Source organism: Phyllostomus hastatus, unplaced genomic scaffold (genome assembly GCF_019186645.2).
Source record: "Phyllostomus hastatus isolate PE091 unplaced genomic scaffold, TTU_PhHast_1.1 phas_scaffold_385, whole genome shotgun sequence".
In the NCBI taxonomy this organism is placed as follows: Eukaryota; Metazoa; Chordata; class Mammalia; order Chiroptera; family Phyllostomidae; genus Phyllostomus; species Phyllostomus hastatus.
The window spans coordinates 15212428-15235150 of record NW_025334026.1 but is presented as its reverse complement, the minus strand read 5'-3'; the positions used below and the strand labels follow the sequence as shown (position 1 = coordinate 15235150).

General features: G+C 44.4%; 2 protein-coding genes across 3 annotated transcripts; both read left to right on the top strand.

The window, feature by feature from the left end:
• The first annotated feature begins 4540 nt into the window (after positions 1 to 4540).
• LOC123806302 (serine-rich adhesin for platelets-like) lies at positions 4541 to 6511 on the top strand. The gene is made up of 2 exons (XM_045819340.1): positions 4541 to 6250; positions 6491 to 6511. The coding sequence occupies exon 1, from the start codon at positions 4541 to 4543 to the stop codon at positions 6170 to 6172; it is 1632 nt and encodes a 543-aa protein (XP_045675296.1). The 3' UTR covers positions 6173 to 6250; positions 6491 to 6511.
• A 1139-nt stretch (positions 6512 to 7650) lies between these two features.
• On the top strand, positions 7651 to 22286 carry LOC123806525 (mucin-17-like). Of its 2 annotated transcripts, XM_045819725.1 has the most exons (12): positions 7651 to 7932; positions 8173 to 9011; positions 11667 to 11855; positions 12357 to 12484; positions 12860 to 12918; positions 15083 to 15234; positions 15712 to 15780; positions 15866 to 16028; positions 16868 to 17029; positions 17193 to 17290; positions 20537 to 20616; positions 22015 to 22286. In XM_045819725.1, the coding sequence occupies exons 1-12, from the start codon at positions 7664 to 7666 to the stop codon at positions 22054 to 22056; spliced, it is 2250 nt and encodes a 749-aa protein (XP_045675681.1). In that variant the 5' UTR covers positions 7651 to 7663; the 3' UTR covers positions 22057 to 22286. The 2 variants fall into 2 exon arrangements, with proteins under 2 accessions (XP_045675681.1, XP_045675680.1); XM_045819724.1 differs by having other exon boundaries at positions 7651 to 9011.
• The last annotated feature ends 437 nt before the right edge of the window (positions 22287 to 22723 follow it).

Here is a 22723-nt window from a genome sequence, read left to right as displayed (position 1 = left end):
ATCTTGGCATTCCCTGGCTTGCGGACACATCACCCATCCCTGCCTTTGTCTTCACATGTGGTTCTCTCTGTGCACATGTCTGTGTCCAAACTTCCCCTTTTTATATGACTTCACTTCTATTGGATTATCCTCAAGCCATTCCATGACTGGAACCCATTAGTTTCCTAGGGCTTCTGTAGCAAGTATCGCAAATGCTGTGACTTAAGACAACAGAGATTATTGTCCCACAGTTCTTGAGACCAGATGTCTGAAATCAAGGTGTCAGCAGGACCATGTTCAGTCTGGTGGCTCTAGGTTGGATCCTTCCTCACTTCTTCTGCTTCCTGGTGTTTTTTTTTTTTTGGTCATTCTTGGGGTTCTGTGACTTACAGAGAACTCCTGCAGTCACATGGCTGTCTTCTCCATGTACGTCTTCACCCTGTCTTCACTCTCTGTGTCCAAATTTTCTATTTTTCTAAGATACAAGTCATGTTGGGCTAGCACTCACCATAATGGCCTCACTTTAACTTGATCACCACTCTAAAGACCTGTCTTCAAACAGGGTCACATTTGGAGGAAGTGGGGATTAGAATTTTAATATGTTTTTTGGGGGACACACAGTTTAACTCATAATAATTGCCCCAAATCAAAAGACATATTGGTTGCTGAGAGTGTGGGAAACAGGCACTGATACAGCCAGCTGGGGGGAGAGTAACTAGCACAATTCCATTGAATGCCACTTAAAAGGAAGTAACATAGTGTTAAATGCTTCTGCTCTTTCACCTCTCCACTTCCATGTTTAGGAATTTATTGCATCAACACCCTCACACACTTGTATAAAGTCACGCACACAAGGACATTCACATTTTTCTGTTGCTGCCATGACAAAGTTCAATGAATTAGTCACATAAAACAACACCCTTGGATTATCTCACAGTTTCATGGGCTGGAAGTTGGGACACAGATATGGTTCAGCTATGTTCTCTGCTTAGGATCTCACTAGGCTGGGGGCTGCTCTGTGGAGGAATCCTCTTCCAAGCTCATTCAGGTTGTTGGCAAGATCAAGTTTGCCACAAGGTCCCCTTCCTCTGAAAACCCAGTAATGGTGTGTCCTCATGCTTCAGATTTCTCTTCTGATCCTGCTTCCTTCTTTTAAGAGCTCATGAGAAAACACTGAGCCTGCTTTGATAATCCAGGATAATCTCCCCACTTTAATTGATTATTAATTTTAATTACACCTACAGAATTCCTTTTGATGCAACATATTCTTGGAAGTAACACTAGGGAGTACAGGTCATGGAGGTCAAAATTTTGCCTATATCAAACCCAAACTATCCATCCCAGGAGACTGATTAAAGAAATTACAGTACATTTATTCCATGGAACACTGTGCAGTTACTAAAAAGAAGGAGGCAGCTTAATATGTTAGTGACGTTCAAGAAAGTAAGTAAAGAAAAGCAAGACACAGGACAATGTGTATGGTATGGAACTATATGGGCTTTTTAAGGATATATATAAATCCTTGGAAAGCTTCACAAGAAACCAGTTTATAGTAGCTGATTTTGAGAAAGGAAATGAGAAAAGGCAGGAGAAAGACATTTTTCAGGCTATGCCTTTTGTACCTTTCAAGTTTTGTGCCATGTGTGCATCAATTATTCAAAAATCAAACCCCTTTCTTCTTCCTCTTCTTCTTCTTCCTCCTCTTCACTTCCTCCTCCTTCTCTTGTTTTTCAAAACAATTTCTTAGGTAGGTCCTGAGAAATCTCAAGCTAGGGTTATATTTTCCTTTATTGAAGCATGATCTTCCTGAATACTCTACACAGCACTCTGTGAATTATGAGTTTTTCCAGTTTGCCTAGTGGGAACATCATTGTTCTCATCCCTACGTGAGAGCCAATTTCTGTTTCTTCTAATCTTTTCTAGTGGTATTTCCTTGAACTTGGGTAGTTTCTTCATAAGCAACCACTAATCAGTACTGTGCGCCACCCTTTCCTCTGCAGTAACTCTCTTAGGAACTCAAGCTGCCTGGTCTCCTAAGACTCTTGTCTGCATCTCCCCAACTCAGGAAACCTGCTGGGATCCATCTGGCTCCTCTCTCCCTGCACTGCTCCCTGGAATCTCTTCTTAAGTCAGTAAGCTAGGACAATTGCTGGGCTCACCCTGTCTGTTTTCCGTCTCTTGAGAACCACTGCCCTTTGTTGCCTGACATCTAGTGTATTGAAAATCATTGTTTCATATCCTTTGTATGGTGACATGGTTGTTTAGGGGCTGGGTGTTGTTTTAGGTAGGAGGTTAATGCAACCCTCATTACTCCATCTTGACCTGAAGTGAAATCCAACAGCTTTGATGAGGATCTTTCTCAGTGTTTAATCTATTTTACATACTTAGCTAACTACATTCCTTTAAACATTTGAAGTTGCTTTTATAAAATTAATACATTACATTTTCTGTTTAAATACTTCAAGTGTTTGATTAATAAACAAAACCTTTCCAAGCACACAAGGAGCTCCATAAATCTAATGCATTAAATGTATTTATTTTAAAACTTCCCCAAAACTTAAGTAATTTTACACACCTAATAAATTAACTATTTATGGTGAATCTTAGGTTCTCTTAAATGTTCAAATACTATCTACAACCCTAGCAAGATTTTAATGTAAAATAACAGATATAAATCTATCACTCAATTATATATTTTAAGTTGAAACTACAGGTTGGTTTAATAAAAATATTAATACTAAGGTTTGAATTTCTTTCTTTTGGTTTGAATTTTTAAGGACAATGAGAGTAATCATATCTGTTTCAGTTCTTCACTGTATTAGTTAGGATATTTTTGTATCTGCTGTAACAAATATGCCCAAATGTATAATAGCTTCACCACAATAGAATTGTTTTCTTGCTCATACAACAATACAAGGCAGATGTTCCTGGTTGGCAGGTAGCTTTCCTTCATGTGATGATTCAGGGATTTATATTTCTTCTCCCTGAGGCTCACTATGCCCTTGGGCCTCCTCACCATCTGCTTCCAACAGGCAGAGCAATTGGAACCATGAGGGAAGTTTTACGGGAGAAGCCTAGAACTGGCATCTATCAGTTGTGCTCACATTCCATTGGGAAGGACATAGCCACAAGCAAACACTTACTTTCTCGAAGTCTGATTCCTGAACTGGACAGGAGTTCCCTGTCTATTACCTCACCACGTGACATTGTCCTGGTCTTCTCAAGTACTTGTGAAGACTCACGCCCACCCCCAATTTTCTTGCTTTACCTCTGCGTGGACTAGGTCCTGATGCCTGATTTCTAGACTGTAACACAAGGAGGTGGTTGAGGTACCAGGGCCCTTTCCAGAGGAGAGTGGGGGAACTCACAGAAGTCTTGAGGGAATAAAGGACCCTCAGATTGGGGAGGAGGGTTAGAGCTCCAGTAGAATAACTTCCCTTTCTCTCAGACATCAGTGAGGGCAGGGCTGTTTAGGATAGAGGAGGGTGTATATACCAGGAAGATGGCTAGGACTCCAAGAGGCAGCAGAGCAATAAAGTAGGTGAAGCACTGCAACCTAGGAAGTAGAGAAAAGGAGGCCCCTTCATGTAAAAAATTGGAACAACCCTCAGTAGGCTGGCAGAGAAACCTGATTTTACAGGCCATGACTGCTTGGATACTTGGGCCTTATAAATATTCCTCAAGGGCCAGGAGGAAAGGGCCAGGCTATGAAAGGGGGTTCAGGCTCAACATCCCTAAAATCAGACTAGGAAAAAAGGTGTGAGACACAAAATGCCTCTAAAAACTATATTCAGTTCATTTCAGGCCATGTGCTCTGAAACGTAAATTTCTCTGAAGAAAGCTTTAGTCAACAGTCTACCATAATAATGATTTCTGGCAATGACTCCTGTAAAGCCCAAAGTGTAGACATAGCTAATCATTAAAAGATGTAAAAAAAAGGGGGGGAACACACTTGGACTAATTCTAAATGACCTCACATAACTTATCCAAGTGAAAGTACCACTAACATTTATACATGAATTCCTAAGATAAAGTCTCTATTAAACCCTGATGGCAGTACACACAATTACACTACTGCTAAGGGACAAGTGCATCCACAAAAATATCTAATCACAATGCCACCTCCACTGCAGGGTCTACTGGACAAGGTACATCTTCACTTCAGAATACAGAAAAGACACAAGCTGTGTCATCTCCAACATCTTCTACAGACACTTCTGCCTCTACTGTGGAAACTACAGCATCTGGACCATCTTCTACAACTCTGAGTGAAAGCAACACTCTTAGCCCAACTTCCACAGAAAGCAGTACATTTACAACAAGGACCAGTGAAACAAGCACCGCAGTGACATCCACTGCAGACACCACCACATCTACAGCATCCACCTCTGTGAGCACCTCCCCAGTGACAACTTCTACAGAGGCTACATCATCTCCAACACCTTCTATAGACAGTTCTGCCTCCACTGTAGGGACTACAGCATCTGGTCCATCCTCAACAACTCTGACTGACAGAACCACTCTTAGCCCAACTTCCACAGGAGGTAGTACAGTTACAACAATGACCAGTGACACCAGCACCACAGTGACATCCACTGATGACACCGCCACATCTACAGCATCGACCTCTGTGAGCACCTCCCCAGTGACAACCTCTACAGAGGCTACATCATCTCCAATACCTTCTACAGACAGTTCTGCCTCCACTGTGGGGACTACGGAATCTGGTCCATCCTCAACAACTCTGACTGACAGCACCACTCTTAGCCCAACTTCCACAGGAGGTAGTACAGTTACAACAATGACCAGTGAAACCAGCACCACAGTGACATCCACTGATGACACCACCACATCTACAGCATCGACCTCTGTGAGCACCTCCCCAGTAACGACCTCTACAGAGGCTACATCATCTCCAACACCTTCTATAGACAGTTCTGCCTCCACTGTGGGGACTACGGAATCTGGTCCATCCTCAACAACTCTGACTGACAGCACCACTCTTAGCCCAACTTCCACAGAAGGTAGTACAGTTACAACAATGACCAGTGAAACCAGCACCACAGTGACATCCACTGTGGATAGCAGCACATCTACAGCATTGACCTCTGTGAGCACCTCCCCAGTGACAACCTCTACAGAGGCTACATCATCTCCAACATCTTCTATAGACAGTTCCGCCTCCACTGTAGGGACTACGGCATCTGGTCCATCCTCAACAACTTTGACTGACAGCACCACTCTTAGCCCAACTTCCACAGAAGGTAGTACAGTTACAACAATGACCAGTGAAACCAGTACCACAGTGACATCCACTGATGACACCACCACATCTACAGCATCCACCTCTGTGAGCACCTCCCCAGTGACAACCTCTACAGAGGCTACGTCATCTCCAACACCTTCTACAGACAGTTCTGCCTCCACTGTGGGGACTACAGCATCTGGTCCATCCTCAACAACTCTGACTGACAGCACCACTCTTAGCCCAACTTCCACAGAAGGTAGTACAGTTACAACAATGACCAGTGAAACCAGCACCGCAGTGACATCCACTGATGACACCACCACATCTACAGCATCCACCTCTGTGAGCACCTCCCCAGTGACAACCTCTACAGAGGCTACATCATCTCCAACACCTTCTACAGACAGTTCTGCCTCTACTGTGGGGACTACGGAATCTGGTCCATCCTCAACAACTCTGACTGACAGCACCACTCTTAGCCCAACTTCCACAGAAGGTAGTACAGTTACAACAATGACCAGTGACACCAGCACCACAGTGACATCCACTGTGGATAGCAGCACATCTACAGCATTGACCTCTGTGAGCACCTCCCCAGTGACAACCTCTACAGAGGCTACATCATCTCCAACATCTTCTATAGACAGTTCCGCCTCCACTGTAGGGACTACAGCATCTGGTCCATCCTCAACAACTTTGACTGACAGCACCACTCTTAGCCCAACTTCCACAGAAAGTAGTACAGTTACAACAATGACCAGTGACACCAGCACCACAGTGACATCCACTGATGACACCACCACATCTACAGCATCCACCTCTGTGAGCACCTCCCCCAGTGACAACCTCTACAGAGGCTACGTCATCTCCAACACCTTCTACAGACAGTTCTGCCTCCACTGTGGGGACTACGGAATCTGGTCCATCCTCAACAACTCTGACTGACAGCACCACTCTTAGCCCAACTTCCACAGAAGGTAGTACAGTTACAACAATGACCAGTGACACCAGCACCACAGTGACATCCACTGTGGATAGCAGCACATCTACAGCATTGACCTCTGTGAGCACCTCCCCAGTGACAACCTCTACAGAGGCTACATCATCTCCAACATCTTCTATAGACAGTTCCGCCTCCACTGTAGGGACTACAGCATCTGGTCCATCCTCAACAACTTTGACTGACAGCACCACTCTTAGCCCAACTTCCACAGAAGGTAGTACAGTTACAACAATGACCAGTGAAACCAGCACCACAGTGACATCCACTGATGACACCACCACATCTACAGCATCCACCTCTGTGAGCACCTCCCCAGTGACAACCTCTACAGAGGCTACGTCATCTCCAACACCTTCTACAGACAGTTCTGCCTCCACTGTGGGGACTACGGAATCTGGTCCATCCTCAACAACTCTGACTGACAGCACCACTCTTAGCCCAACTTCCACAGAAGGTAGTACAGTTACAACAATGACCAGTGAAACCAGCACCACAGTGACATCCACTGCAGACACCACGACATCTACAGCATCGACCTCTGTGAGCACCTCCCCAGTGACAACCTCTACAGAGGCTACGTCATCTCCAACACCTTCTACAGACAGTTCTGCCTCCACTGTGGGGACTACGGAATCTGGTCCATCCTCAACAACTCTGACTGACAGCACCACTCTTAGCCCAACTTCCACAGAAGGTAGTACAGTTACAACAATGACCAGTGACACCAGCACCACAGTGACATCCACTGATGACACCACCACATCTACAGCATCCACCTCTGTGAGCACCTCCCCAGTGACGACCTCTACAGAGGCTACGTCATCTCCAACACCTTCTATAGACAGTTCCGCCTCCACTGTAGGGACTACAGCATCTGGTCCATCCTCAACAACTCTGACTGACAGCACCACTCTTAGCCCAACTTCCACAGGAGGTAGCACAGTTACAACAATGACCAGTGACACCAGCACCACAGTGACATCCACTGATGACACCACCACATCTACAGCATCGACCTCTGTGAGCACCCTCCCCAGTGACGACCTCTACAGAGGCTACGTCATCTCCAACACCTTCTATAGACAGTTCTGCCTCCACTGTAGGGACTACAGCATCTGGTCCATCCTCAACAACTCTGACTGACAGCACCACTCTTAGCCCAACTTCCACAGGAGGTAGCACAGTTACAACAATGACCAGTGACACCAGCACCACAGTGACATCCACTGTGGATAGCAGCACATCTACAGCATTGACCTCTGTGAGCACCTCCCCAGTGACAACCTCTACAGAGGCTACATCATCTCCAACATCTTCTATAGACAGTTCCACCTCCACTGTAGGGACTACAGCATCTGGTCCATCCTCAACAACTCTGACTGACAGCACCACTCTTAGCCCAACTTCCACAGAAAGGTAGTACAGTTACAACAATGACCAGTGACACCAGCACCACAGTGACATCCACTGATGACACCACCACATCTACAGCATCCACCTCTGTGAGCACCTCCCCAGTGACGACCTCTACAGAGGCTACGTCATCTCCAACACCTTCTATAGACAGTTCTGCCTCCACTGTAGGGACTACAGCATCTGGTCCATCCTCAACAACTCTGACTGACAGCACCACTCTTAGCCCAACTTCCACAGGAGGTAGCACAGTTACAACAATGACCAGTGACACCAGCACCACAGTGACATCCACTGATGACACCACCACATCTACAGCATCGACCTCTGTGAGCACCTCCCCAGTGACGACCTCTACAGAGGCTACGTCATCTCCAACACCTTCTATAGACAGTTCTGCCTCCACTGTAGGGACTACAGCATCTGGTCCATCCTCAACAACTCTGACTGACAGCACCACTCTTAGCCCAACTTCCACAGGAGGTAGCACAGTTACAACAATGACCAGTGACACCAGCACCACAGTGACATCCACTGTGGATAGCAGCACATCTACAGCATTGACCTCTGTGAGCACCTCCCCAGTGACAACCTCTACAGAGGCTACATCATCTCCAACATCTTCTATAGACAGTTCCACCTCCACTGTAGGGACTACAGCATCTGGTCCATCCTCAACAACTCTGACTGACAGCACCACTCTTAGCCCAACTTCCACAGAAGGTAGTACAGTTACAACAATGACCAGTGACACCAGCACCACAGTGACATCCACTGATGACACCACCACATCTACAGCATCCACCTCTGTGAGCACCTCCCCAGTGACAACCTCTACAGAGGCTACGTCATCTCCAACACCTTCTATAGACAGTTCTGCCTCCACTGTAGGGACTACAGCATCTGGTCCATCCTCAACAACTCTGACTGACAGCACCACTCTTAGCCCAACTTCCACAGGAGGTAGCACAGTTACAACAATGACCAGTGACACCAGCACCACAGTGACATCCACTGTGGATAGCAGCACATCTACAGCATTGACCTCTGTGAGCACCTCCCCAGTGACAACCTCTACAGAGGCTACATCATCTCCAACATCTTCTATAGACAGTTCCACCTCCACTGTAGGGACTACAGCATCTGGTCCATCCTCAACAACTCTGACTGACAGCACCACTCTTAGCCCAACTTCCACAGGAGGTAGTACAGTTACAACAATGACCAGTGAAACCAGCACCACAGTGACATCCACTGATGACACCACGATATCTAAAGGATCGACCTCTGTGATCACCTCCCAGCTGACGACTTCTACAATGAAGAGTACCACTGCCCCTACTTCTAGTATTACACTAAGCACATCATGTAAGTAATATTTTGAATCATTTGTTTGAACTATTTTTTTTAGTGTCTCTGTTATGTGGTTTGGTTAAAATTATGGACTCATTTATCTCTGTTGCTCTTACTTGTCTTCCATTAGCAAGTACCTCCATAGTCTTTTGACTGTATTATTCATTTCTCTGTATGTTTAATGTTGTTACCTAGGTCACTCTTTTTACATCAAAGTTTATCTCTCCTAATGTGGACACCCACCTTCTGTTCCCACTACTGTGTCCACACACCTAATTTCCTCCCATTTATACTCTGCCAGTGGCTGTTCTATTGCATTTTATATATTATAGTATCATTAACTTTGTGGCTTTCATTCTCAGTTTTACATCTTTAGAGTTTTTCTCATTTCTTTTGGTCGCGATTAAGTGGAAATTTTTGGTTTTTTTGTTTTGTTTTGCAGGAGATGTTGCCAATAGTATTCATATGTACCTTTGGCAACAGTTTCTCTGCCACCTTTCACTTTTATTTTGTTTTAACTTATCCTCTGAGCATCCACCATAGAAGCAAAAGGAGGTTCATTTCAATCCACTCTGAACTCTGCGTCCATGTCCTTGAGTGTTTATCCTTATGACTCCATCTCCTCTCGTTGGTTCTAGAGATTTTACTCGGCTCTCTTCACTCTGGTTAGGGTGAGAACTGACTGCCCCACTTCGTGCCCACGGTTATAATATACTGTTATTTTATTATATATAGTATACAGTATATGGCATACTATTACACCAGTCAGTATTATTATGAGATTGGGAAAGGGTATTTGACATGCATTGAAGGAAGTACAGTAGGTCTTCAAATAATGTCTCATTCAACTTCATTTTATTGTAATATTAATGAGATGCCTTGGAGTTTAACTCTTGTTTATATCAGTCAGTTTATGGTAAAATAGGTTTTATTTTACATTATGTTAATTTGCAGAACCTATTGATATTGTTAAGTGAGGACTTGCAGTGTACTAGTTAAAATAGTTGAAAACTTTCCTGATTTAAATGAACGCTAGGTATGCTTACAGACATATGACCTGTGTCTGACAGTGCCCAATCTGTCTTGAATTGATAAAGATGAAAGGCAGTTCTTCAGTTTTTGCCTGCTGAATTTTCTCAAGGCTTTGTAAATTGTTTCTGTGTTGAGTTCTGCCTTGCCTGACCTTTCTATTATATAGCTTTGTTCTCTGGTTTCTCTCCAATGTGTTGTTGTCTTGGTGAGTTCTCTCTGGTTCTTAGGCGGTGGACTGAGCGTCTTCATAAGGGAGTTGTACACCTTGTGTTCCCAGGAAATCCTGCAGGTGTTTCACAGTGAATGCCATGTGGCTGTGTGACTGCTGAGCCCAGAGCTAGTTTTGGTCATCTCCTTGAAGACAGATGGTCCCTTCTGTCTTCCTCCTATCCCCTCGAGGTTGGCTTTATCTTTAGACTGTTAGGCAACAGGTAAACACCGCCCAGCAGCTGTTTTTGCTTTACTCACAACTATGGGCTTAAGCACTTTGATCCAATCTGGATGTTCTTCAGTAACGAGAGGGATGGGGGAGGGAGAGGATTTATGAGTCTCCAGTGTGCCCAGGACTCTTGTGTCATCTCTCACATTCTTCCTGAATGTCTTGGACCAGAGGCTGTAAGCAGAGGCAGTTTGCTGTGGCTGTTATGGGTGTGGCCCCTGCTCTCTGAGTCTGGTGGGGTAGACCAGGAGACAGAGGTAGGGCAGGGCTTCGCAGAGTTCATGCACCCCTCATGTGCCTCCCCGCCAGAGGAGCTGTACCTCAAACACTGGTCTTCACAGGCACAGCTCTTTTCAAGAAAAGCCAAAAAGAACAGAACTTTTGATTTTCCAGGTTGGTTGGCATAGATGTTTGAGAGCTATCTATAACTACTTCCTATCTTTTTTTTTAAAAGATTTTATTTATTTATTTATTTATTTATTTATTTATTTATTTATAGAGAAGGAAGGGAGGGGGAGGGAGAGAGAGAGAGAGGAAGAGGGAGAGGGAGAAACATCAATGTGCAGTTGCCGGGGATCATGGCCTGCAACCCAGGCATGTGCCCTGACTGGGAATCGAACCTGCGACACTTTGGTTCGCAGCCCGCGCTCAATCCACTGAGCTACGCCAGCCAGGGCTTACTTCCTATCTTTAAACTAAGTCTGCACTCCTCCCTCAAACTCCATGTTCCAGCAAATTAAAAATGGGTCAGAAACAGTCACAACGGCAGTGATGTCCAGGACAAGCTCCTCTGAACGGGGCATGGAAGGGACAATGGCATGCTTATTCCCAAGCTTGGTGGAGCCCAAACTGATGAAGTTCCCTGAGTTCTCTTCAGTGTCTGTATCTCTTCTTCTCATGCTCAGTCCTGACTGTGTTGCCCCCACTTCTCATAACACCAGGTTTTTCTTTCTTTGATTTCTGGGGCTAAAGGAAAGCATGCTGGAAATAGGACTCCACAACCAGATCAACTCTGCTTCCACGTGGAACCTTAGCCTCACCCCACCTCACTTCTCCCATCTGTAAAGTGAGCATAATACTGTCTGTCCCACCCAGGGGCTCAGAGAACATCAAATTAGATTGTGGTCTGTGAAAATATGTTGCAAGCTATCAAGTACTGCACAAATACATGTGGTTGAGATGGGTCTTGTCCCTTTCAGTGGTGTGCCTCAACGGAGGGACATGGAATGGGAAGGCCTGTGAATGTCCCCCTGGCTTTGGAGGAGAGAAGTGCCAGTCTAAGACAGAGGTCTGCCAGAATGGAGGCTCCTGGGATGGAATCAAGTGTGTGTGCCCCAGCCTCTACCAGGGGCCGAAGTGTGAGGAGGCGGTCTCCAGCATCGAGATAAGTGAGTAAAACTGCAGGGCTCTTTCTTCCCCAACCCTGGGCCCCGCCTCCATGCTGGGCACCCACTCCTGCTCCTTCTTTGGTAGGAATATGGCCTCTTTCTGGGGCAACAACGATTTTACCCAGGGGTAAGAAAGTTGAAATGTTTTTAAAGTGAATAAATCTAGAAGGTATAGTTTGGAACAAAATACAAATTTGGTACAAATTTTACCATAAAATATACTTAAAATAAGTGAGGATATGATGGAGAAGGATACTAAAAGTGTATAGAATTCTCTAATAGAATATAACACCCAAGGTCCCTTGGGCTCCACTGCAAAGCCATGAGGAGTACATTGTACCTCCTCTCTCCAGGGGCACTCTGGTGAGATCTGAGTGGAGGTTGGGGGTGGGAGACCAGGCTACTCCCCAACTCAGAGCAGAATTGCCAGAGGTATGGGTCTCCTGGGTAGGAAGTTTAGTGTGTCCTGCCCTCAGTGATGATGTTGTCTAACCCTCTCAGAACCTCCGGACACTATCTCTGCCGAGATGAAACTGAGTGTAACAGTGACCAGTGTGACTTATACCGACAACCTACAAAACCGGTCTTCTCCAGAGTTCCAGGATTTCAGTAAATTATTCACAAAACAGGTGGGCCTGGGACAGCAAGTCCCCATTGCTACTCAGATCTCCCCAGAGAGGGACCTCTAAGGGTTAAGGACATAGATGAAGGTCATGTTAGAGGTGTGGGAGTTTCTCAGCTCACCTTTTCCTCAGGGCTTGCCCAGGAGGGAGCGGGGGGGGAGGGAGGGGAAAGACAAAGCAAGGTTCCAGCTGGGGCATCCCAGGGGCAGGACTGGTCTCTGGGAAGAGACATCTTTGCTTGGACAGAGTACCCCTGTCCTCTGGGGATGGGGAGAGGGAGATGCTGCATGCCCACCCTCTGCCCTCCTAAGGTTCTATGGAAAGGCCTCGCAGGCCTCCAGGTGGGGCCTCTGGGATAACAGTGGCCTCCTTTCCTTTCAGATGGACCTAGTTTATGCCGACATCAGGGAGTATGAAGGGATTAACATCACACAATTGATGTAAGTATCTGAGGCTCCTAGGAAAAAGGTCTATGGAGTAGAAACTCTAGTCATAATTATAAAGACAATTGTAACTATGCACCCTGAATCAGCCTGCTAGAGCTGTCATAACAAAATATCCCAAACTGGATGGCTTACACAACAGATATTTATTTCTCATGGTTCTGGAGGTGGGAGGTCCAAGACCAAGGGGTCAGCAGGTTTGGTTTCTGCTGAGGCCTCTCTCCTTGGATCACAGACAATTGCCTTCCCACTGTGTCCTCACATGGCCTTCCCGCTGGGCATGTGCACCCTGGTTCTCTTTGTATAACCACATTTCCTTTCCTTACAAAGATACTGATCAGATTGGATTCAGGCCCACCCTGACAGCCTCATTTTAATTTAATAATTTCTGTGAAGACATATTGTGAGATACTGGGGGATTAGGGCTTCAACATATACGGTTTTGGGGAACACAATTTAGCCCATTAAACCCTCTAACAATTATAGTTTCACATACATTTTTCCAAAGGAAAGCTCATAACCACTCTGTGAGTGAGGCCAGTAGGGCTGTTCCCATTGTGCAGATGAAGAAACTGAGGCTTAGAGAGCTGCAGTGAGTTGCTTGAAGTGTCATTTACAGGGTGGTAGTACCAAGAAACCAACACACCAGAACACCTGAGGGCTACAGCTTGTGCGATGGACACCCCATGAGTCTTCACTGATGAAGCTAAATAACTTAACTTGCAAAGGGAAACCCCTAGGACAAAAGATGTCCAAGTTCACAGTTGTCCTATATTCACTCCTATTCACCTAGGATGGGATTCTGCCCTCACAGAATCTTTACCCTGTTACTGATCCCAACTTCATTAAATCCTTGGGGACACAAGGGAGGTATCCTTTCTCATGGTTTACAGAGTCATCATTGATCATTTTCAGAAGGAACTTATAACTAAAGAAAAACATCTTTTTACAAAAAGCACAGAAAAATGCTGTTTACCAGCCTTCATTTTTCTTCCTTCCCCAATTCTAACATGAAACATCTCTCTCACAAGAGAGGCCACCCCAGGTAGGACCAGGTGGGGCTCCCAAGTCTCTTCCCAGGCTGCGTGCACAGCAGGTGCCAGGCCAACTTGGGGCAGGGCAGGGCAGGTCAGCTCTTCGGCAGCTCAGCTGCTCTGGAAGAGAACAGCATTTTTCTTTCTGCCCCTAAAACTCCTCTCCCAAACCGGCATGTGCTGACCTTGTCGGACTCCCTCTTTTGTTCCTGGGGTGGGGATGGGAGTGGGGGACTCTGTAGTGCCAGTCCTCCTCCCTGTACTCCACCTGTCCATCAATCTGTCAGGCAACAGAGGGAGGGAGGGTGGGCTCTGTGGACCAGACATTGAGCCAGCACCTTTATGGTCCTGTCCAAAAGCATCGCGGGTTTTGTCTGTCCCACCTCCTTAGGCAGACAGGAGGAGAGCTGGGCTCTGAGGTCTGTGAGAAAGCACACTGCAAGGAAATGATTCTTGACCAGGGGGTGGGGCATTGGGGGCTAGGGGAAAGGAAAGGAAGCAAAGGGAAGCTGTGAGCATGTCTGAGGCTCTGGCTTCTCCTAACTCTTGAGCCAGGGAGTAGGGAGAAACTTTTGACAAGAATTTTAACCTGTTAGGTATCAGGGACTCCTTTTAAAATTAACAAATATTTGTGGGAGTAAAAAAAATGGACATATGTACCTTGAAATTTTTGCATACAGTCTTAAGAGGCTCACAGACCTCCCACAACCAGACTACCACTTAGAAATTCATGAATCCCGTAGGAATCCCTGGTACACCCTCCTCCCCCATGGTCAATGGCCCCTTATGGATACCTTGCCAGCAGCTGCCCAGTCTCCTGCTTCAGTAAATATAGTAGCACCATAAGGTGGACCACTTCCATGGTGCCATTCCTCTGTCCATCTTCATTCCCAAGCCTCCCCTGAATCTCCCAAGCCATATGGGTCCTACAGTGACGTGCAAGTGCAGTGCCTGGAATAGAGCCTCCACCCAACAGACACTGGGTCTTCATTTTCAACAGTCCTCTCCCAGCTCTGCCTTTCCACGTGGGCCAAGAAGGCAAAGCCTGCCTGGGGAAAGGGTTGGGGAGATGAGTGCCCATTAGCACTCAGGAGGATGACCAAGGACATCTTTCTCTCTCTGCTCAGTCGTGGCAGTGTGGTGGTGAAGCATGATGTCCTCCTGAAGGCCAATTTCACCCCAGAATATGAGGAAGTTTTAAAGAGTGCCACCAAGAAGATAGAGCAAAAAATTAACAATATAACCAACGATCAAGTCATGAAGGATGATAACTGCACAAGTAAATTCCTAGGCTTCTGGGGAGGAGCATGAGGAGGCTTTCAAAGAATCTTTGATCTTCTTATGCCTGGGGTGGGGGAGGGCAGAGGCAGATGGGGGGAGTGGGAGAACACTAAGAGACCAGAAATCAGTCCCAACCCTTATCACTCTGACTGGCAGATGCCAAGAGAGGCTCTGAAAGGAGGATGCAGAGGCAGATGTGCTAAATCCCAAATCTGCACAAAAATGAGGATGAGCCTGACTTATTGCCCAACATAGATGCTTCTCAGTGCAATGAGCAGTGTGGGGGTCTTGGCCAAGGAGGGTGTGGGAGAAGGAAGACACTTGGGGGGATCATGGCTCTGAAAAGCTGGAAACGAGACTGGATTGGCGTTTCCTCTTGGCAGGGACTGATTTTTACCCCCATGCCCTTCCCCCATAGACACACCTGAGTCTCCTGCTAAACAAGCTCATCAGGGGCTTTGTATCTCCTTCACAGGCATACTGTGCTTCAAAGAGAACTCCACCGTGGTGCAAAACATTTCAATTGCCCGATACAGCCCTGAAGGTTGGTGACTCAGGGGCTTCAGGGAGGGCAGGGGAAGCAGGGAGAGCTCCCAGCCTTTTGATCATGTGCCTCCATGCCCCCTCAGAGGAATGCCAGATGAAAACTGGGAAAGACTTTCCTGGGCACTTCAAGTTGGTGTACAAGGACCAGACACCAATGTGCATTAGCCGCTGTGAACCTGGCTTCAATGGCTCCATGAACTGCAACTTTGGGAAGTGCATGCTGGAGCGCAGCGGCCCACGTTGCTAGTGAGTGTCTCACCACCCCACCCAAGGCTGGCTTCCCTCATCTCTGCACCCCTTGGGCACCCCACTCCTCAAGACTCCAAGGTTGTGGAGCGAGTTCTGGACTTTCCTGAATGCAGCCAGCCACAAAGGACACACATGGCCAGAGCCCCAAAGCCAGGTCCAGAATAAACTAAGAATGGTTCAGTAGCTGCCCTCCTTTCCCTGTGCTTTGTGTCCAGCGAGGCAGAGGAGACTTTCAAGCTCTGAGGAAGCAGAGGGAAGGCCTCAGCCTCGGGAAGTCCGTAGTCAGGTGGGGAGGACAGGGACTTGTTTCCAGGGAGAGATTAACATCCCCTGCTGAGGGTGGAAAGCCTGTAAAGGCCAAGGGAGTAGGAGAGCAAAGCTGTCCTGGGGAGGAAAAAAACGGGGTTTAGAAAGGGCATCTTTAGGGAGGAGGAGTTGTTCTGGACCAGGCATGGGGGATTGTTCTTCCTCATAGAGAGAGAGGTTGAAAACTAAGATGGTTACTGTGTGGGTGAAATGGTCTTTTCTGGGTTCTCAAGTTGCTGGGTAAAGCCCAGGGAAATCTGAGTTGGACCAGCTGTTTTAGGTCTGGGTTGCAGAACCTATAGGCCTAGAGCTGGGCATTGTGCCTATTTAAGGCCCACCCATGGAAGCTGGACTTTGTTTCTGTTCATCCCCTCAGGGCCCCTTGCTGTGCATCCCAGCAATCTCTTCACCTTTTCCTCATTATCCATTCATGGGGCAGGGCTGGTTTTGAGGCTGGGGGACTGTGGGCATTGGCTGGCCCTGACTCTGAATGGCTCCCTCTCCTCAACTGCTCCTTCTCTTCATCTCAGCTGCCTGACCACAGACACTGACTGGTACAGGGGGGAAACCTGCGAGTTTAGCACCAAGAAGAGCCTGGTGTACGGGCTCCTGGGGGCAGCAGGTGCAGTGATACTGATTGTCCTTGTCATCATCCTGGTGTTCATGTTCCGCTCCAGGAGAGAGGTGGAAAGGTGAGCCACTGCCACAACCTCTTCCATTTGCCCCTAACTCCTCCTCCATTCCTGATCCCTCTGTTTTTAATTATGTTATCCTTGGGGTGGACAGAGCCAGTCCCCAGATTTTTGTTCCCATTCTCTGCTCAAAATGAGATCTCTCCCATGTTTCTATTAACAGGCAGAAATCCAAAGTGACTCAGTTGTACAAGTGGCACGGGGAAGATGGTGAACCAGTCCATGGGACCTTCCAAAACATTGGCTTTGACACCTGTGAAGGTATTAGAAACTCTCAGTGGACTGAAAATATCCCATTGTGGAGACTTACATCTGAGGCATGTAGGAGGTGCTGAGGGAGCAAAGAGGAAAAGCATTTTCTTTTCCAAAATGTTGGGTTCCACATCTGCAGCCCTATTTCCACCACTGGCTCCTGCAAGACCCTGGATGGGGCACCAGCATACTTAGACCATGAAGAGGTGTCACAGGTTATTGGAAGGTTGTAGGTTTCTCCAGACCACAAAACTGTGCCTCTGTGGAAACAGATAAGCAGCTAGGAGTGGGTAAGCTCATTAACAGGTGGGTTATAGCTCAGTAAAGTGATTACCTATAGATTTTGTTAGGTCAAATGTACATGTCAAATGTGTAGAAATTGAGTCTTTAAATTCTAAGAAGGAAAAAAATGGAATGAGGAAAATGTTTTAGTCTATCCACAAAAAAAAGCAGGAAAAGGGAAACAGAAAAAGGAAAGAGCATGACAAATAGCACAAAATGAGAGAGAAAATAATCTAATAACTATGTAAATAACTATAATAAATATACATCAGTTAACACTCCAATTAAAAGAGTAGACTTTAAAAATCTATTCACTGTGTATGAAAGGCACATGTAAAATAGAAGCATGGAGAAAGGGTGAAACAAAAGTATGGAAAACAGAGAAATACCGAAATAGCTGTTGTTCTATATGTAGCTGTATTCACTGTGGACAAATAAACTCTAAGACAAAAAGAATTATAAGAAATTATCAATATCTGCTGGGAAAATGGTTTACTTTGTTAAGAAGATATAACAAGTCTAACCTGTGAGTCCTATTAATACAGCTTAAAAAAAGCAAAAATTGACAAAGCTATAAGTAAAAATTGATGAATCTACCAACATGGTGAGAGATTTTTTTAAAAAATCTCTTAGTAATTGGTTGATCAAGTAGGCAGAAAAAATCATCAAGGATATGGAACTTCCATATGAAATGAGTAACAACCTTAACATAATTGTCATAGATAGACTGCATTTCACAACTGGAGAGTATACATTCATTGTAAGAGTATATAGAAAACTTGTAAGAACCTCCGCACACAAAGTCAGGAAAAAGTCTCAATAAATATTAAAAAAATTATTTAAATCAAACTATATCATCTGACCACAATGCAAGTTAGAAATCAATAACAAGAATATTTCTGGAAAACAAAAACAAAAATCCTATATCTTGGAAAAAAATTTTAAAGTTTCTAAAATAGCACATGAACCAAATAAGAAATCATAATGGAAGTTAGAAAGTACTTGGATCTGAATTATAATGAAAATACTTGGTTTCAAAATGTGCGGGATGCAGCTGCATCTGGACTCAGAAGTAAGCCTATGCCTTAAAAGCACTTGTAGTGTGGAGGGAAAGAAAGACTGGAAACCACTGAGCCAACTTTTCAATGTAGGAAGTTAGGAAGAAGCAACAACAAGATGACTTCAAAGAATGCAGATGTAAAAATACAGAGCAGAAATCAACAAACTAGAAAGTAGAAATGTAATAAAAGGACTCAACAAATCAAAAGATGATTATTTGAAAAGTAATAAAATTCACTGATTTCGCAGACGCCTATGACTAATGAAGAGAAAAGGGTGAAGATACAAACAGCATCAGGAATCAGTAAGGAGATAGCGCAGTAGCAATTTCAAAGCTAATAAAAGACTATTATAAACATCTTCCAACCAGCAAAGCCATAAACTTTAGGCAAAATTTAGAGTGGTCTTAAAACTGCTTTTTTTTTTTTTTTAATTAATCAGGCTCAGATGACTTTACAAGTGAATTGTACCAAACACTGACAGAGCAGAGGCTGATAATCTGATACAAACTCCGATACTGGACAAAGAGACAATTCTCTCCATTCACATTATGAGCCTACCATAAAGTTTTATAGCAAAACCAGGCAAAGGAAGTACAAGAAAATAGATTTAAAGACCAAACTTACTTGTGCACATAGATATAAAGACACTAAACAAAAAATTAGCACACCAAATCTAGCAGGTATAAAAAAAACACCAAATGTTCAAGATTAGAATAGCTATTTATGAATTCACCACATCACCAGCATAAGAAAACAATATGATCACTGCAGTAGATGCAAAATAAAGCATTTAATAAATGTCCTTATCTGCCCATCATAAAAACTCATCCAAATAGGCGTAGAATCTCCATTTCCTGGTAAAGGAAATCTCCATTTCCTGCTCACACCAACACACAAAAATCATTCTCAGTGATAAAACATCAAAAGTCACTCAACCAGAGACTGGCAAACTTTTTCTATAAAGGATATATTTTTGGGCCATGGGTTTGTGATCTCTGTCACAGCTACTCATCTCTGCCGAGGTAGCATGAAAACAGACACAGACAACATATACATGCACGGATGAGTGTGGTTGTGTACCACCACTTAAAAATTTTCAAAAATTCTTCACTTGTGGGACATATAAAAACAAGTGGCAGGCTGGATTTGGCTCAAGGGGGTATTTGTCAACCCCTGTATTGAACAAGGAGCAAGTCACAGGTTATCACCAACTCTATAAATTATTGCTCTGGGTGTCCTAATCAGTACAATAAAAAAATGCAGTGTTTAAATATTGGAAAGAAAAACATATATCTGTCATTTGCTCATGTGGTTGTCTTACATGAAACCCAAATGAATGTTAAATCACTAAAATTGATAGATTTAGCAATGTTGCCAGATATAAGATCAATTTTATAAGATGAATTGCATTTCTATGAATCAGTGACAAACAGATAATGTATAGTAATATAAAAAACACTCTTTATACAGCACCTAGAAATATTATCTAACAAAGGATGTTTAAGACTTTTCAGGGGAAAATAGTAAAACTTTATTTAAAAACATTGTAGAAAACCCACATGAAAGAAAACCCACACGCTCACAAAACGGGTCAGCCAGTATCCCAAAGCTGCCACGTGCCACCCAAGCCAAGACAAATCATAATGTACTTCATGAAGCTGAAGGTGCTGGTAAAGCACTTATGGTTTTTCTTTGTTGAATTTTTAAATGTGATTTTTTTTTACATCTTTTGAGAATCAATCAAACCATTGCTGAGGTCAAGTAATTTAAGTAGCCTCTCTTGTTTGCAAAAGTTTTCAGAATCTTGAGAAGTGGACATACACCCCTCACCCAGCAGTGGGTGGCATTAGAGGGACTGATGAGAGCTTGTCTTCCTAACCTTCTTCTCCCATGGGGCTTTCTCCCTGTCTAGACCAAGAGAAGTCTATTGACATGGACTCCATTTATAGTAACTTCCAGCCCACCTTGGACCACATAGACTCTAACACAAAGGTAAGACGGGTCTGCATGAAATGCTCACCTCCCTCTGCTCTGAGACCCCATCTGCCTTCCTACCATGGTGGGATCTTCAGGAAAGCAGCCATGTTTATAATTTGCTAGTCCAGGTGATCACCCAGGCCTATGCTGCTGGGAAATGGGTATAACTCGGGATGGCAGTGGGTGGGGGAGGAGAGCTAAGCAGCAAGGTCTACCTTTCTTAAACCCTGAGGCTTCAGGCTCAGAGGTTTCCATCTGCACTTTAAGTATGTCCTTGATGGCCAACTCATTTAGTTATTTTAATTTTCAAACACACCTGAAAGTCAAAATAGTAGTGCAGTAAATACCCATACACCTCATCTAGGTCAACAACGTTTAACATGTTTAACTTATATATGAATTTTTGCTGAACCATTTGGAAGTCAGTTGTAAACAGTATGACACTTGATAGCCATACACATTAGTATACACCTCAGAATGACATCATCACACCCAATAACTTGATAATAATTCTAGAATATCATCCAATATCCATTTTTTTTAATTAACCCAGGAACATCTCTATTACCAGTTTTTTCAAATGTGAATACTACGAGTTTCACTCACTGACTTCTGTTGTGTCTCTTTGGTCTTTTAACCTATGACTGGCTTCTACCTTTTTTTTAATATACAAGGGGCAAAAGTAAGTTTATAGTTGTTCATATGAAAAATAATACAATAATTAATAAATAATAATTTAAGAATGAACTCTGTTTTATGTGTTCACAACCATAAACCTACTTTTTCCCACACCTGTATTAGTTTTTGTAAGAGTCTAATACGGTTGTCTTAAAGAATGTCCCATTTCTGAATTTGTCTAATTATTTCCTTATGGTATCATTTAACTTGTCCCTCAATCTTCTGTATTTCCTATAAACTGGCAATGAGTTCTACAAGCTTGATTACAATCAGCTTAACCATTTTTGCTAAGCATACATCATAGATAATGGTATTCCATCACTTAATGGGTACATAAGATCAGGTTGTCTCACTATGATTGAGGCCAAGATAGGTCACTTGGGTAAGGGGTGACAACTCCTTAATTGCCACTTTTATTTTAACTGGATGGGTATTTGAGGGCAAAAGAAATACCCTCAAAGTGTTCATGCCTCAAAAGAAGTGTGTTTGGCTTCAGGCACTAGTTCCCTTCCCCAAAGACAACCTTGTTGCTGAAATGAACTCTTAGCCAGGACACCTTTAAACCTGCCTAATTTGGGGGTTGGGTAGAGTGGAGGGATACAGTTGTTTGTACTAGATTCTGGATAATAGAATAACTTCTAAACTGAGTGCTTCCTCTGTTCCAAGACTCTTATGCTTCCAAATTCCAGGTTTCTCATGGGCCCAGCCCTCAACTGGTTCTAACTCTCTTTCCAGATAAAAATTCAGAGGCCTCAGGTGAAGATAACATCACTTTGAGGCACAGGCAATTTCACATGGAGCTGTGGGGCTGGAAGGGAGGAGACCTCAGTTCAGCTAATTTTGATGGAATTTTTCCGCATTGAGAGCATTCTACAGAAACATAATAAGAAACAAAGAGGAAGAGGAGAGAGACCACAGTTCTGAGACTGAAAGAAGGAACTCCTACCTTTTTGACAGCATGGATGGAGCTGGAGAATATTATGCTAAGTGAAATAAGCCAGGTGACAAAAGACAAATACCATATGATCTCACCTATAAAAGGAAACTAATGAGCAAACAAACAAATAAGCAAAATAGAACCACAGGCATGGAAACAAGGAACAGACTGACAGTGACCAGAGGGTGAGGGTGAATAAGGGTGAAAGAAGGGTAAGTGACTAGTTTAGGAACATGCATGAATGACCCATGGATGTGAACAACAGGGTGGGGATTCACTGTGGGAGTGGGGAGGTAGGCAGGGCAGTGGAGAGGAAGGGAAGAAAAATTGGGACAACTGTAATAGAAAAACAATGAAATATTTTAAAAAGTAGAAACACCGTGTGAGCTCCAATGGGCTTGTCAGGACCTCAGGAAAGTCCCTTCAGCTCATTCTGGGGAGGTTCTTCCTGCGCCATGCCAAGCTTCAGCACCAAGGACAGCATTCCCATCCACTGGTTTACAATGG

Coding starts and splice junctions, on each gene's coding strand:
- LOC123806302 (XM_045819340.1), top strand. CDS start 4,541: ATGACCAGTGACACCAGCACCACAGTGACATCCACTGATGACACCGCC.
- LOC123806525 (XM_045819724.1), top strand. CDS start 7,664: ATGACCAGTGACACCAGCACCACAGTGACATCCACTGATGACACCACC. Junction 12,485..12,859: donor GTAAATTATTCACAAAACAG/GTGGGCCTGGGA, acceptor CTTTCCTTTCAG/ATGGACCTAGTTTATGCCGA. Junction 16,029..16,867: donor CGCAGCGGCCCACGTTGCTA/GTGAGTGTCTCA, acceptor TCTTCATCTCAG/CTGCCTGACCACAGACACTG.